The sequence below is a fragment of the Ctenopharyngodon idella genome, chromosome 2 (genome assembly GCF_019924925.1).
Source record: "Ctenopharyngodon idella isolate HZGC_01 chromosome 2, HZGC01, whole genome shotgun sequence".
Classification (NCBI taxonomy): domain Eukaryota; kingdom Metazoa; phylum Chordata; class Actinopteri; order Cypriniformes; family Xenocyprididae; genus Ctenopharyngodon; species Ctenopharyngodon idella.
The window spans coordinates 18,545,827-18,560,191 of record NC_067221.1 but is presented as its reverse complement, the minus strand read 5'-3'; the positions used below and the strand labels follow the sequence as shown (position 1 = coordinate 18,560,191).

General features: G+C 34.7%; 1 protein-coding gene across 3 annotated transcripts in view; it reads right to left on the bottom strand.

Annotated features, from left to right (window-relative positions):
- st3gal3b (ST3 beta-galactoside alpha-2,3-sialyltransferase 3b) overlaps nt 1-12,877 on the bottom strand; it is a 64,642-nt gene extending 51,765 nt beyond the window's left edge. For all 3 annotated transcript variants that reach the window (XM_051864595.1, XM_051864604.1, XM_051864613.1), the window contains exons 1-2: nt 12,662-12,877; nt 7,725-7,873 (exon numbers count right to left, since the gene is read on the bottom strand). In XM_051864595.1, coding sequence (XP_051720555.1) covers nt 7,725-7,833 — 109 coding nt within the window. In that variant the 5' untranslated portion in view covers nt 7,834-7,873; nt 12,662-12,877. The remainder of the gene's footprint in view (nt 1-7,724; nt 7,874-12,661) is intronic.
- Nucleotides 12,878-14,365: the final 1,488 nt, after the last annotated feature.

The following is a 14,365-nucleotide window of genomic DNA, read 5'->3' as shown; positions in this document are numbered from 1 at the left end:
GAGCGTTTCTAAGTTTACTTCAGGATGTCAGTGGCTCAGTTTGATGCTTTGCTAGCGATACTGGCACAATCTGTCTTTATGTTCTGTCTCTTTGTATTCCGCACTTTGTTTGTCATACAGTGCTACTGCTTTGTGCTGTAGATGACGTGGATCAACTTGTCAGATAGCATTTGGGATTTTGGTGTTCGCTTGTACAGTGGCTCTGAATTGTCAAAACGTCTCTCAAAATGCATGCCACGGATGCAAAAAACGCAGAAAATCGAACCTGATCCGAATTTTTTTTTATGATGGACGAAAGTTTTAGAGGCAGTGTGCAAACGTGATTGACAATGTGAGGTCGTATTTATTTTTTAATGTGCGAAAATTTCGGACTTGGTGTGCAAAGACCCTGTGTTCTAATCACATTTTCATGTTTTCATGCCATATTTTTCTTTTTAACATTCATTTTCCTAACAGTCTTCAGATATTTTCATTATCTCCATGATGGCCATGACCCGCTCCCCGCACATGCCCGCCCCCCTAGTACTCGATTACTCGTTTTTGAACGTATTGATCAAAATGAAAAATTGCCAAAAATGCCCATCCCTACTATGAACCTGGATCTGGGTGGGTTCTCTCATTCCTCTCTGCAGACCCACTAAAGCTCAGTAACATATGATTTATAAAGAGCATTTCTATTTAAAAAAAAAAAAAAAAAATTGTTCTTGCCCTCTCTTTGTCATTTATCATCAAAATAGGGTTGCGTTTCCTTCCCTCGTACCCTTTTCAGAGCCATTTATTGTGATTTGTCTTTACAATGTGTCCTGAAGTGCCTTTCATAACAGGGGTTAGGTTAAAAAAAAACCCATCCCAGGTTCACAAAATTTTTCCAAAATAAACTGGGCGCAGCTGTCGAAATGTGGCGTTTATAATTAATCTAACTTTTTCCACAGAGGTTCAAGATACCGAAGTCAGCGAAGGCAAACATGAATTGAACAAACTGAGAATAACTTGCCTGCTGAACACTAAATAATCTCGGAGACTGTACATAAGGAGTGGAATAAATGAAGAAACCTGCCAAATCCATTTCCTCAGCTGCATTTCTAAGAGCCAATAAAAAACCATTAATCAATAAAACTTCAAAATAATTGCAGCAACCAAATAGTTATTTGCTTCATCATCGGTCTGTACCACAGACTCTTTTCCACACGGAATGAAAACACTTTCTTCTGTCTTATCAAGTAGAACATCAATCATATTTACACTATTTACACATTTCGGTCCCTCTTGCAGATCAGGAACACAGGGACCGTTCTGACTTGTCTGCACCAGGACCGACCCGTTTTCCAACAGCATGCTAAAGTACTTTAGTGTTAGTGTTGTACATGATAAACATCCTGCTGCAGTGGTGTGTGTGTGTGGACTGAAGCTGCCTTTCCACTATCTCCAAAATTCAAAATTTGATTGTAGCATTTCGCCCCCTAGTGGCAGTTGCATGGAACTTTTAAATCATTTGTGAAGCAGCCGTTATCCCCCGCTTATTCACCATGATAAAATGAACGAAAAATAAAAAATATCCACACAAAACAAATGACCGAAAAAAACATAAGTTTAAGGCTATATAATGTAAATAACCACTTAATCGTAAAATAATTACTTAAAAAAAAATATTCATTGATTCAAACAAATATTCATTGCTGCCCATTTTGCAGAAATAGTGAGAAGTATTGGAAATTCTCACTTTGATCTTCACTAATCTTATATTTTTAACAGGTGGTCACATGTAGTCTAGCAGCGAATACGCATACGGTTGGTAAAATGAACAAATAAGAAAAGACTGGTGTAAGTACTGACATTAATGTAGTAGTTATTACTCACTGAGTGCACACAGCCTAAGCACAAGCGCTACGCTTCAGCACAATAGTAAAATAATAAATAATAATAATTCAAAAACATTACAGTTTTTTAACGTCTCTAAATGTCCAACATAACTGAACAGTAAAACACTTACATGTCTTTCCATTGAGTGAAAAACAGAGCCAACAAAATATTATACATATATATATATATATATATATATATATATATATATATAATTTTTTTTTTTTTAAACAAACCCCTAGGTGTGATACAGGACTCCAAATTGACTTCACAAACTTCCCTTAAATCAATCCTATCTTTCATGACCAAACACAGGTTCTTTGGACTTTGAGTTTGGTTTTGGCTCTGTCATGTACTGGAAACCACAGGCATAAATAATATCCACTAATGTCTATTATCTAATAGAACCTGCCATCTGACTCCATGCAAGTAGATCTAACTCCATGCAAGAATGGGTCTCACTTCTCAAAGAAAGACCTTACTTTCTTTGAGAAGTGAGACCCATCGTCACCCACCAGCAGCCTCTGTGAATCTGACCCTGTAGTGTGGTGCTCTCCCTCCCTCTAGTGACTGAAAAAAGGTTGCAGCCAAGTGGAAGCACAAATAAATGTACCTTATTTGGATTCATCCAGTCAAAAACAAGGGATGCAAACAGGTATGGGGGAGAACATTGCGTGGGGCGGGGAGTTTTTTTAAAAAGATATCTGCTTTACATGTTCATTTGTAGTTACTTTAAGGTTTTTTTTATTTATTTTTTATTACCTTATATGTCCAAAACTGTAATTTTTCCACAAAAACAAAAAAACAAACAAACAAACAAAAAAAACACTTTGCAACATTTTACCAAAATCAAGATTCATGTCTATAAATGGTAATATTCTAAGTAAAGTGTAATGGAAACAATGTACAGTACTTTCTGAAAGAACCAGTTCTTCATTTACTCTTGCAAGTTCACAAGTACCCCCACAAAAACACTGTCATTGGATCTATGCAAATCCCATAGGTGACCTATTTTGATCTCAAAAAGGTGAGTTGTCACTGAAAGTTGAGGAGTTTACATCTATGAAAAACAGAGCATACCAACGGAAGAACATCAAGAACCTGACTTTTAACATTAAAATCTCCATAACCTTTCATTGATTGAACAAGTACAAAGTCTGTATCTTAATTCCATGTCAACTGCATATTAAGCAGCACAAGACTATTTCAATGTTGTCAGTAAACATGTACTATAACAATAAGTGCTTGCATCAAAACCATGACGTCTTGGTACTGTAAAGCGCTTGTGACTAGACGTGCCGATATTCGGTAATACAATATATCACGATAATGAATATGCACGATATTGTTATCATGGGCACTTCAAAATACTGTGAATAATTATATATTATGAATTATTCAAATTTTTATAATGCATTTAAGGAACACTTTCCCCATCAACCGTATAAAATACACAACACCACTGTATGCACTCAGATGTAAACAAGCCCAACGTGCACGAGAAGCACATGGTGGAACGAGTGAAGGAGAAGCACTTAATGAAAGAACACGTTCACTCTCTGACAGCATAGGGTGCTGATGGAGCAGCAGAAATGCAGCGGTTACCCCATAAACCCCGTAAACAAAGCAGCTGCGCTACTGACCAGTATTTAAAATGCTTCAAACAGCCATTCAGTTTTTTTGTATTCGCAATGTTCATCACAGCACCAAATACTTAACTTATTAGGCTATTTATTTCTAAACTTAAACATTTTTTGTTTTAATCTGGACCTCAACATGTCCAATAATGATTGAAAATGTATAATTCTTTTGCACTTTAATCTGTTTGAAACATTTCACTTAATATTTTTGAGTGTGTGTGTACTGCGTTATTTAAATGTTCAGAGTTCTTTTAGTTATAAAAAAAAAAAAAAAAGTTCTTAAACCTGTTATACTATGACATTTTTTTGCAACTTATTTCAATATTGTGATAATACCGTATACCATGATAAAAGCTTCAGCAATTATCACAACATGAAAATTTATTACTGTCACATGCCTACTCGTGACATAAGAGCTGTTGACTCATGTTGAGTCCTACGTGTCTTGATCTCATTCACCTTACTGGCTCTCAACTTTCCTGATTCTGGTCCTAAAAATAAAGGCTAAAACAATCCCATTATGGAGAGAGAAAAAAAAAAAAGAAAAAGAATCAACATACACTTGGTGCTTGGTGGACTCTTAAATACTGTATTAACTGTGCTGGATTTAACAAAACATTTACAGTATGTCCTCTCTCGATGCATAAAAGTAAATGGAGCTGATCACTAAGAGTTATTTCCAAAATAATATTGTATGCAACATTTTGTATGCAATACACACTTTATAACGTTTAATTATTTTTTGAGACACACAACATGTTCTCCTCTTCAGTGGATCTGATAAGCCTAAACAATCAAGGAGCCTCTAGATAACAACTGAATTCACTCCAATTGAAACTTATTTCATAAAGTATATTTGTCTCATGCAAAACTTCATCTTGTCCAATCTTTAAATTTAAGGAGCCGTTTACACGACACCCTTTTTTAACTGAAAACAGAAAACTTTATGCGTTTTGGTCGTTCATTTACACGACAATAGTGTTTTGGGGCCTGATTTCAGATTTCAAAGTTCAAGTTTCTGGAAACGATACCATCATCATCTAAATTTGTGAAAACTGTGACATTGTGCGCAAACATTAAGTGTTCAGTCTATAAGCGTGTAGTGTTTTTTTTACAAAGTGACATCGTCAACTTCTTTTTACAACGTTGTCATCTGTACACGAAAAACGCAAAGGAAATTTTTTTACATTTTTAGTAAATTGTTGTTGTGTTAATGTAAAAACTCTAAAACTCTTTGCTGACACTATGAATCTAACTTAAAAACCCTGCTAGAAACTGATAATGACTTGTTTTTCATATGCCTGATTTGTCCCCTGAATGAATCCCCTCAATAAAGAAGCGAAAAGAGATTATTTTAAAGCATTTCAATTTTTATCAACAATGAAGGCGAGTCTATTTAAAGATGCTACAGGAATGCCATACTATAATAAGTAATGTGTGCAACGACTAATTTCATTAATGTTTAAACAGAAATTTTGCAACCAACTAGTTGAGTAGTCTAATGCCCCGCGCAACGTTAGCCATTATAAACATAGGCAATTTATTCAATCAACTGAATCAATGCGCTGTCCAATAAGGTCGAACCTAATAGCATATTATAAACAGATTTCCTTAAATAAAAGTAAGTCCACATAAGTCAGCACGTTAATGTATTGTTGTTGTTGTTTGTTACCACGGCAACCACTTGCATGTCCAGGTTTCTCCTTTAATCCGATATAAAATTTCATACCGTATTGTCCCTCATAACCGTTAGTATAACAAGCTTATAGGTAAGCTTAATTGTTACTAGTTTGACATGACATAGAAGACAGAAAAGTTTTTTAGAAAACAAAAAACAAATCTAAAAGTATTTAATAACATAAATAATAATAAGAAAAAAACATTTGCCCAATATTAGTGTTATGCGTAAAAAATAAAAATAAAATATTTTGAAAATACAAAAAAGTTGAAAGTAAAAATATCTGAGGTTAAAGTTGAGGAGGACGTTTTGATTTACCCAGTTATTGACTTGCTTTTAATTGTACTTTGCTTACTTTACTCAAGCTAATTCACAGTGTTTAATGTCTATGCGAAAGATGTTTATCTTTTTAAAAAAAATTCTGCTCAATCAGGTATAGACACGGTAAAATTGAAAAAAAAATTGCAGGTGTTTTTCATTGCATAATTAAAGGTACATGACCAAAAAAGTTTGAGAACCACTGATTTACAGCATGTTTTTTACAAGTGCTGAGCATTGTAGACGATTCCAATCATATCTGTTGAACGTGTGAACGCAATGGCCTATCAGAGGTGGTAGTCAGTAAGTTAGTCAGAATCCACTTAACACCGCTGAAAATGTTTCGTTTTGTTAAACAGCTCGAGAATCCTTTCATTATAACCAACAAAGTGTAAACACAACGTAAATAAGAGATTCATTTTACAACTGATGATGATTAATCGTTAAAAAAAAAAAAAAAATAAAAATGCGATCTCGATTAAACCTTGGCAACTCTGAATAAACCTTTGACAAAATCACATCGGAACATTCAGATCTGTGTTGCCGTTGCCACTGACCCATAGAAAGCAGTTAAACTGCTTCACAAAGTCTTTTCAACCACACAGTATCATTATTTCTGTGTTGCTATAAGTTCTGTGAAAGTTGACAGTTCGGACATAACCACTGATGTCTACAGTATCAAAATAGAGCAAAATCACCTTTTGAAAGTTACTTGGCACTTCAAATAATGACTCCATTGATTACCTTGTTACGCCACTAAGACAGGACAAGTAACTTAAACAAAAATGTATCTGTCACTGAATAATTATTTCAAGAGATTCGTTCAAAAATGTGGATTCATACAATAATAAAATAAGTGAAGTATTTATGAGTGAGTCATTGAATCATTCATTCTAACAGATTTTTTTAAATGATTCATTCAAATTAATTAAACACTTTTAAATAGACTGCAGCAATTACCATTTTGTCAGAATCTAGTAAACTGCATGTTATTTTGTTTAGTTGCCTGTTCAGAATCATGGGAGAATTGTGATCTCTATTTTAAACAAAAAAAATCGTGATTCTCAATTTATCCAGAATCGTGCAGCTAAATTTTCATGCCAGTGCAGAATTCAGTGAGCTTGCGCTTTAGAGATTGACAGCGTCAGTGATTATAAAGAGAGGGCTCTTCTCTTGCTTTTTTATTACCCATTCACAACCTGATTAAGTTAAGTTTTTCATGCTGCTATGTACACTATGCACGATTCAATAGGACACAGACAAAAGGGGAGACAAAATGGAACAATATTTTTAAAAGTACTTAATTCAACAGTTTTTGCTTTGGTACCGAAATTGGTACAGTGAACTGCAAAATTACTAGTATTGGGAATGACTACTGAAATTTTGGAACCGTGACAACCCTAGACCAGCTACTGAAGTCCATGACCTAACGCCTGCGCAAACATTTGAATAAATATTTAGCCATGCAAATGCCTACCGTACCTCTAAACCATGGAATTGAAAAGGAGGATATCTTGCATTTAGCAATTTTCTAAATTCTTGCCCTACGGTCAAATGTACCCTGAATTATTTACTTTGAGCCAGTGTTATCACGAACTAAAACTATTAAATGTTAAATATTAACTATTTGTGTTAACTGAAACTGAAATAAAATATAAATATTAGTTGAAAAAACGAAATGAATATTAGAAATGTTGCCTTGGCAAATACTGAAATAATTTTAAGCGGAGGCACTAAAATTATTAACTGAAAATAAATAAAAACTAAAACTAAACTAAAAATAAATTAAAGCTAAATAGTAATGTTAAAAAAACTAATAAAATGACAAAAGCAAATAAAATTACTAAACATTAAACAAATTAACGTGAAAAGTAAAATTATAAAAATAAAAGCTAATTAAAAATAAAACTATAATAAAACTAAAATAAAAAAAAAATAACACTGCTTTGAGCAAACTATTACAAAACGCGAGCTCTTTGAAAACAGAACTGCAAAACCTGTGAACCCACACGAGAATAATCACTTTGAGACGTGATCTGAACTAAACAACCAGTTGTAAGGCAAGCACGCAAGCAGACTGTTAAGCTTAATAATTCAACTGACAGAGGGTCTAACAAACAAACTGTGGCAAACATACATATTGACCGAGCAAAAGGCGCCCACGTTCAGAGAGGTCACAACCGGACATTAACAGATAGATGGCAATACAAGGCCTGAGAACTACTCACGTGGCTTCTGGCCCCATACGTGCAAATGGAGCTTCCCAGAAGAGTAGTAGATGAACCCCAAGACCAGCATGGGACACAGGACGAACAGTAGTTTGTGTGCAGCCTTCATGTTCCTCAACCATTCACATGGTACCGTGTTTTTACATCACCTAGGAACAGGACAAAAAAGCCAGGGAAACTGAATCACATGATCACAGCATGCATTCAAGCAGACAGACTCTCATTATTAAAAGCAAAGTCAGTTTGTCAGCTGAGAAAAAAAACAAACAATAATTACACACGCACATATATATATATATATATATATATATATTTGTTTTTTTATTTGTTTTGTTTACTTTTATTCAACAATGATGCATAAATTGATTAAAAGTGACAGTAAAGTCATTTGCATTGTTCCAAACCATTGTTCCAAGTCAAACCAAAATTTATTCAGACACCTTGAACATTCCATTCATTAATACAGTTTATTCACTATAGTTTAAAAAAAATAGTAATAAAATATGACAAGATCTCAGAGTTAAACTGTGTCAGAGAAAATTAATCTTAATTATGTCAGATAACACTTAAGCAAAACATGGTCAGGTCAAAGTGTCTGAATAATTTTTGGTTCCAAGTTATCATCAATTTTACTGGTAGTCCACTGTATGTCACAGTTTACTTTATTTTGCTATCCTCACTTGCATAAATGAACAATAGTGCCCTGCACCCACTAGTAATGTCTGAATAATTTTTGGTTTGACTGTATATACTATTGTTATGTTAGCTATGTAAGTAGCATGATGTATTCATTCTAAACAGAAGCAGTAGTTCCTATGTAACGAGAAGTGAGTGACTAAAAACATTTGTATGCTGCCATGGAAAGAACAAAATACTTATGTCTAAAAGAACATACTTCATGTTACTTTGAAAAAAACAAACATATATTTAAGAAATGAAGATCAAGAAAACTGAGCAAATAAGAGATGCAAATAAACTGACCCACCATCCAAAACAACCACATTCAAGAGTTAAAACTACTTCAACTGCATAAATCTGCTCTGCTGATCTTCTCCACCTTTTTTCTTCTTTACATATAAAATAGATAACAGAATAACATACCCAGCACATCATAAATGATCATAAACTAAATGTTATTACTGCAAACATAGGATGCTGTAGACAAAAAGGAAGAATGAGAAGGGGCTGTCAACCAGTAAACTCAGGGGCGAAAATCTCAGGAGGAACGATCTCACTTTGGGTAAACGTCTAACTGACACAATTCATAGTTCATTTAATTGTTTTTGCCTTTTCCTGGAGAATGGGATCCAAATGAACAGTTACTTGCATTAAAAAAAAATGGGACAGTCCAATAAAATAAGTTTAATGGGAATAAATGGTCTTGCAGAACATACATAGTGTTGGGTCTTTGCCTTTAAGCAAAAATTGCACAAGTCAATCTTGTATGATCTATGCAACATCTAGTGAACACCACTTGATCAAATCTTGTTTTAAAAAGGAGATTAAAAGTCTGTTGGAGATTTTTGGATGGAATTCATGCAATTTGTTGTTTGTCCACATATCCCTTCCTTCTTGCCGCTTGTTTAATATATAATAATTTACAGTAGGTCTAAGGTCTGAAGGAGGAATTTGACAATCTTCTAGATTACTGATATTCTTCTCTCCTCTAATTTGACATTCATGAGATTAATGGCCTCCTTTTCAGCCATATCAGCTCATTCATTTTCTGATAGCCCAACATGTCCTGGAACCCAGCAGAAGATAATAATATATATATATATATATATATATATATATATATTACAGACCTGTATGACTTCATTATTCCGTCATCGGGAAGTTTATCAGAATGTGCACAGACTGCACACTGCTTTCGTCTATGAAAGTGAATGATGACCAGAAGCTGTCAAATGTGCCATAAAAGTAGTCCATACGACTTAGTTTTGTTTGTCTTCTGAAGCCATATGATAACGTTATGAAGGAAACAGCTATAAAGTCTCATTCATGTTTGTGTGCACATTCACATGTGACAGCAGGGGGAATATTTTCAGTACATAAAAGTTATTTACTGAAAATACAACCATGAAAGTATGTTTACAAAAATCTATCATATGACTTAAGAGGAGTTGGTTTAAAAAAAAAAAAAAAAAAAAAAAAAAAAAAAAGGTAGTAGTATGCACTACCTTTATCTATTATGGTTCATTTGTGTAGCTTGACTGCTCCTGGTCACCATCTACTTAGATTGTATATGGAAAAGAGAAGCATGAAATGACTGGAAATCATACAGGCTTGCATGGTATAGCCTATCAAGGGAACAGTTCAAGGTGGATCAAAGTCTGTCATGAGATGTGAGATGAGCAGCACAACAATTTTAAACTTGAAGTGCTATAGCGATTATGTTCCCCTGTATGATACATGATGAATGCAAGTCCACAAAAAAAAGCATACAAATACAGTAAATATAATATAGAAGATCATAGCATCTTTTTCCTCAAGTTCACACAGGTTTCCCAGTACAGTAACCACAGGGGAAGTTCATCACATCAACTATAAACATGTTCCACCAACATCTGACAACCAGAAAGTGTCTCAATACATTTATCTTCATTTTGAAGAGTAAATCTATTGTTTAATCATTTAAAACCTATTTTTAATGCTCTGCTTTAATGAAATACCACTTGGTTTGATAACAATGACATCTAAACATGTTAAAATGTGATTTGATTTGAATTTATTTGACAAGTTTACAAACTGTACAAAATAACCAGTATCCCATACACTTTAAAAACTGTAGATGATAAAAACACAATAAAGCCAATGGCTTATTTCCATTGTGGTCCTTGTCGTTATTTAAAATGGATGGAGGCATGTACAAACGTGACAGAGGCAATATTCTTCTATAATTTTTTTTTTTTTTTTTTTTTTTTAAAATCAATTAAAAAAAAACAAAATACAAATAATCATTATTACATTAAACACACACAACAAACCTAAATAAACTCACCAAACAACCATCTTTTTACCACTCTTTTAAAACCTCCATTGTCCTTTAATCTCTTTACTGCCACAGGTTATTTATTCCAAGCAATTGCACTAGTACACAAAAACATGCTTTTGCCCACCAAACTTTTAAATTCACATGGACAAATATTTTAATTCCTTCCCCTAGTGTCATATGTTGCTTTCTCACCATCAAAAAATAACTTCTAGGAACCATATTATTAAAAATTGTGTCATGCTCAAGTACTCTTTTTTTCCACAGTCAACAAGCCTAACCCTATAAAACATTCACTACTCAGATGTGTACGAGGATGAACCTTTAATATTATTCTAACCAATTTATTTTGAGCCTTCTGAAGCTTATCTTTCATACCTTGGGTACAACTACTATTCCAAAAGGTTGTATAATCAAAATGTGGTTGAATCAAAGTACCAGCCAACTATGGACAATTGGACATTCAATAAATCAACTTGCCTTGCTAAAAATTTGCTACCACATATTTCAGTTAAGACCTTTCTAGCCATAAAAATCACCTGTTAATTTATTATCAATAAGACAACCCAAATAATTTATAACATTCTTTGCTTCTATATTACAATATCCCTGATCTTAACCAAAAAAACAGCATCCTTGCTTAATTCCCCTCTAGAAGCAAAAAGAATGACCTCAGTTTTACCCAAGTGTAAAGTTTATCAAAAAAAAAAAAAAAACCACACAATTGGACAACTCCTGAAATTTTAAAGCCATTTTTTCTTCAAAGACCCCTTTATTTCGATGAGACACTAAAATTGCGACCTCATTAGCGTAAAGATAAAGCTCCTCTGAACATGCTATTTCTAGATCATTTATATATAATAGAAAAAAGTAAGGGACCTAACAAACTCCCTTGATAAGTAACTGATAATGAGCTAGACATTAAAGCCTTAATATCAACTCTCTGACTTCTACCTTCAAGACTGTACCCACCTAATAGTTTTCCCATCAAAACCTATTGCCTTTAATTTATACAATAAAATAAATACAAATACAATAAAATATATACAAATACAATAAACAATAAAAAATACAATAAGATATAATACAATAAAAATGATAATCTAAAGCATTAAATGCCTTTTGAAGGTCCAACTAAACCACCCCACAAAATTGACCACAGTCAACAGCTTTGCTTAATCTATCCGTCATATGTAACATACATATAACTTAACAGTATATACTTTGTCCCACTGCATACCAGTAATTCACCCTATTAGTCTAATGTAACGTGGCGTTTTAAACAACTGAAAGACGGGAAAGTGACTCCTAGGTTTTATCTGGCTATTCAAATCGTCAAACACAACTGACTTACAGCAACAGCACCCGAAGAGCACAGTGAGATAGTATTTTATCTGTCCAAAAGTATGCAGACCTCTGTCTGATAAAGACACAATGATGTCCAGATACTGCATGTTTGCATTTCTCAGACTGAAAGCGCATACAGGCTAACGGTTTACGTTACCCTCCCCTTTACTTCACATACAAACCAACGCTCAGCTCTCAAGATAAACACAACATAACCGATACATTTCGACACGTCATCCGAGTCTCGAAGGAGAACATGGTTAGAAAATCTGACTAAAAGACATATGATGGAAAATATGAGCGAAACGCAATGGATAATACGCGCTCATGGGCCTAAAGCAAAGCAGCTTCTTTGCGCTCATTCAGCTAGCCAGCCACACACAAACACAGTCCAGACGGGCTAAAACTCATGCTCAAGCACACAACATTTTGTACAATTTTAAAAGCATTTTAAAAACATCGTACATTAAACGTTTAGGACACCGCCGAGTTAGTTAGTCGAGCAGACTGAACAGTAGGTCTGAGGTAAAACAACCGTCCGGTATAACGCATATAACGTTAATGTCCCCCTTCCACCGGTTTACTTTCACATTACCTGTCCCCACCAGTCGTAAAACCCTCGGGTTAAAACGTTATCGACCACATTTTTCTTTTCCTCCGCCGTTACCGTCCATCTCTTTTCAGTAAAAAATTGCGAGGATACTTTATCACCTCCTCAAAGCAACCAAAGTGAAGCTGCGTGTGCGTGGTGGTTTATTTGGGAATCGATCCCCTCTCCGATCCCCTCTCTGACTCTCTCTCTCTCCGCACCGTTTAAGTGGGAGGTTTGTCCTAGCACGGTCGTGTCTCAAATGTTAGTGAGCCGACTACATAGACGGCATTGAGACGCATTACAAATTTGCATTTTGTTACATGACTCCGTTTTCAAATTTAAATGTTTTACTGTTTCTACAATTACCAAAATTCTGATGAACTAGTTCACAAAAAGTCCGGGTTTTTTTCCGACTCAAATCTTTCTGTAGAACCGAGTAGCAGCTGATTTGGAGTGACGATTTTAGTCTACTTTTCACATTTATAGCTGTATAACAGAAATCATGCAAATAAAAATATTTTCAGATGTAAACTTAAATTTCTAACCTAATGTCAATGCAAATTATATATATTTCTAAATGAATTTGTTTAAATAAGCTGTGCCAGGCCTTGAAATGACAATAAACACATTTATTAATAAACCCATAATGTGTCCTGAAGGACCCCCAGCACTGAACATTTTGAATGTCGCCCTTATTTGACACTTATTTGACCTACTTCAGGTCTTGAAGTCTCTAGGCTAATGATGAGCTGATGAGTTGAATCAGGTGTGTTAGATGAGAGAGACATCCAAAATGTGCAGTGCCGGGGGTCCTCCAGGACAGGTTTGGTAACCATGGCACACACCAGCATGTGAGTGATGATGTACGTCATGAATAGCCTAATAATCGCTGAATCAGTTTCCTGAAATGATTCTTTGAAGCGTACTGTTTGAAAGAACCGATTCGCGGAAACGAGTCAGACTTCCCATATAGGCTAGCTACTGGTTAGGCAGATCGCCTAACTGAAATAGGCCTACGTACTAGTTTTGTTGTGCCTTTAACCGTGAATTGGGCTTGTCATATATCGAGTGCTTTTACTATTTGTAGTGTTATCTGGCAGTTTCATGGCAATGAATGCATCTTTTCATAGGCGTTTTTTCTTTCAGTTCCTCACGTGGTAGTCTCTCCTCGTCAGCTATTGCATTATATCTTTGCAGTTGCTGTGCACATGATGGGCCCTGTTTGTCCTTTATATATGCTGCTGGGCAGCATTTTAGTTCCACCATTGTTTGGAGCAGCTCTACATATGTTTTAGGCCTTTTTGCTGGAAAGAGCTATTATTAGGGATCTAAGCACCAAAGGTCCTGGAACCCTATTGTGTTTGTATTGATTTTCTTGTTTCTTATTTTTCTGCCCTAATAGTGTATGGGCGTCAGAGATGGTAAATCACAGAGACCCCAAACTCAGCAGTATGGTCTCAATCGTATGCCGTTACTGAATCATTGAGTCAAGCCCTACATATACATAAGCCACATATAGGCTACATATACATTATTTTTTTATTTTCTTAACCTAATTTTTCAAACTCCTCATAGGCTGTTGGTCTGATCTTCACCAAAATAGGCACACTAGGGAGAGTGCTGGCAAAAAGTTTTCAAAAGAACTTTGATTTGTTGAAGCATTGCAAAGATATAATTAATTAATTGGTGAGGCAACGCCCATTTTTA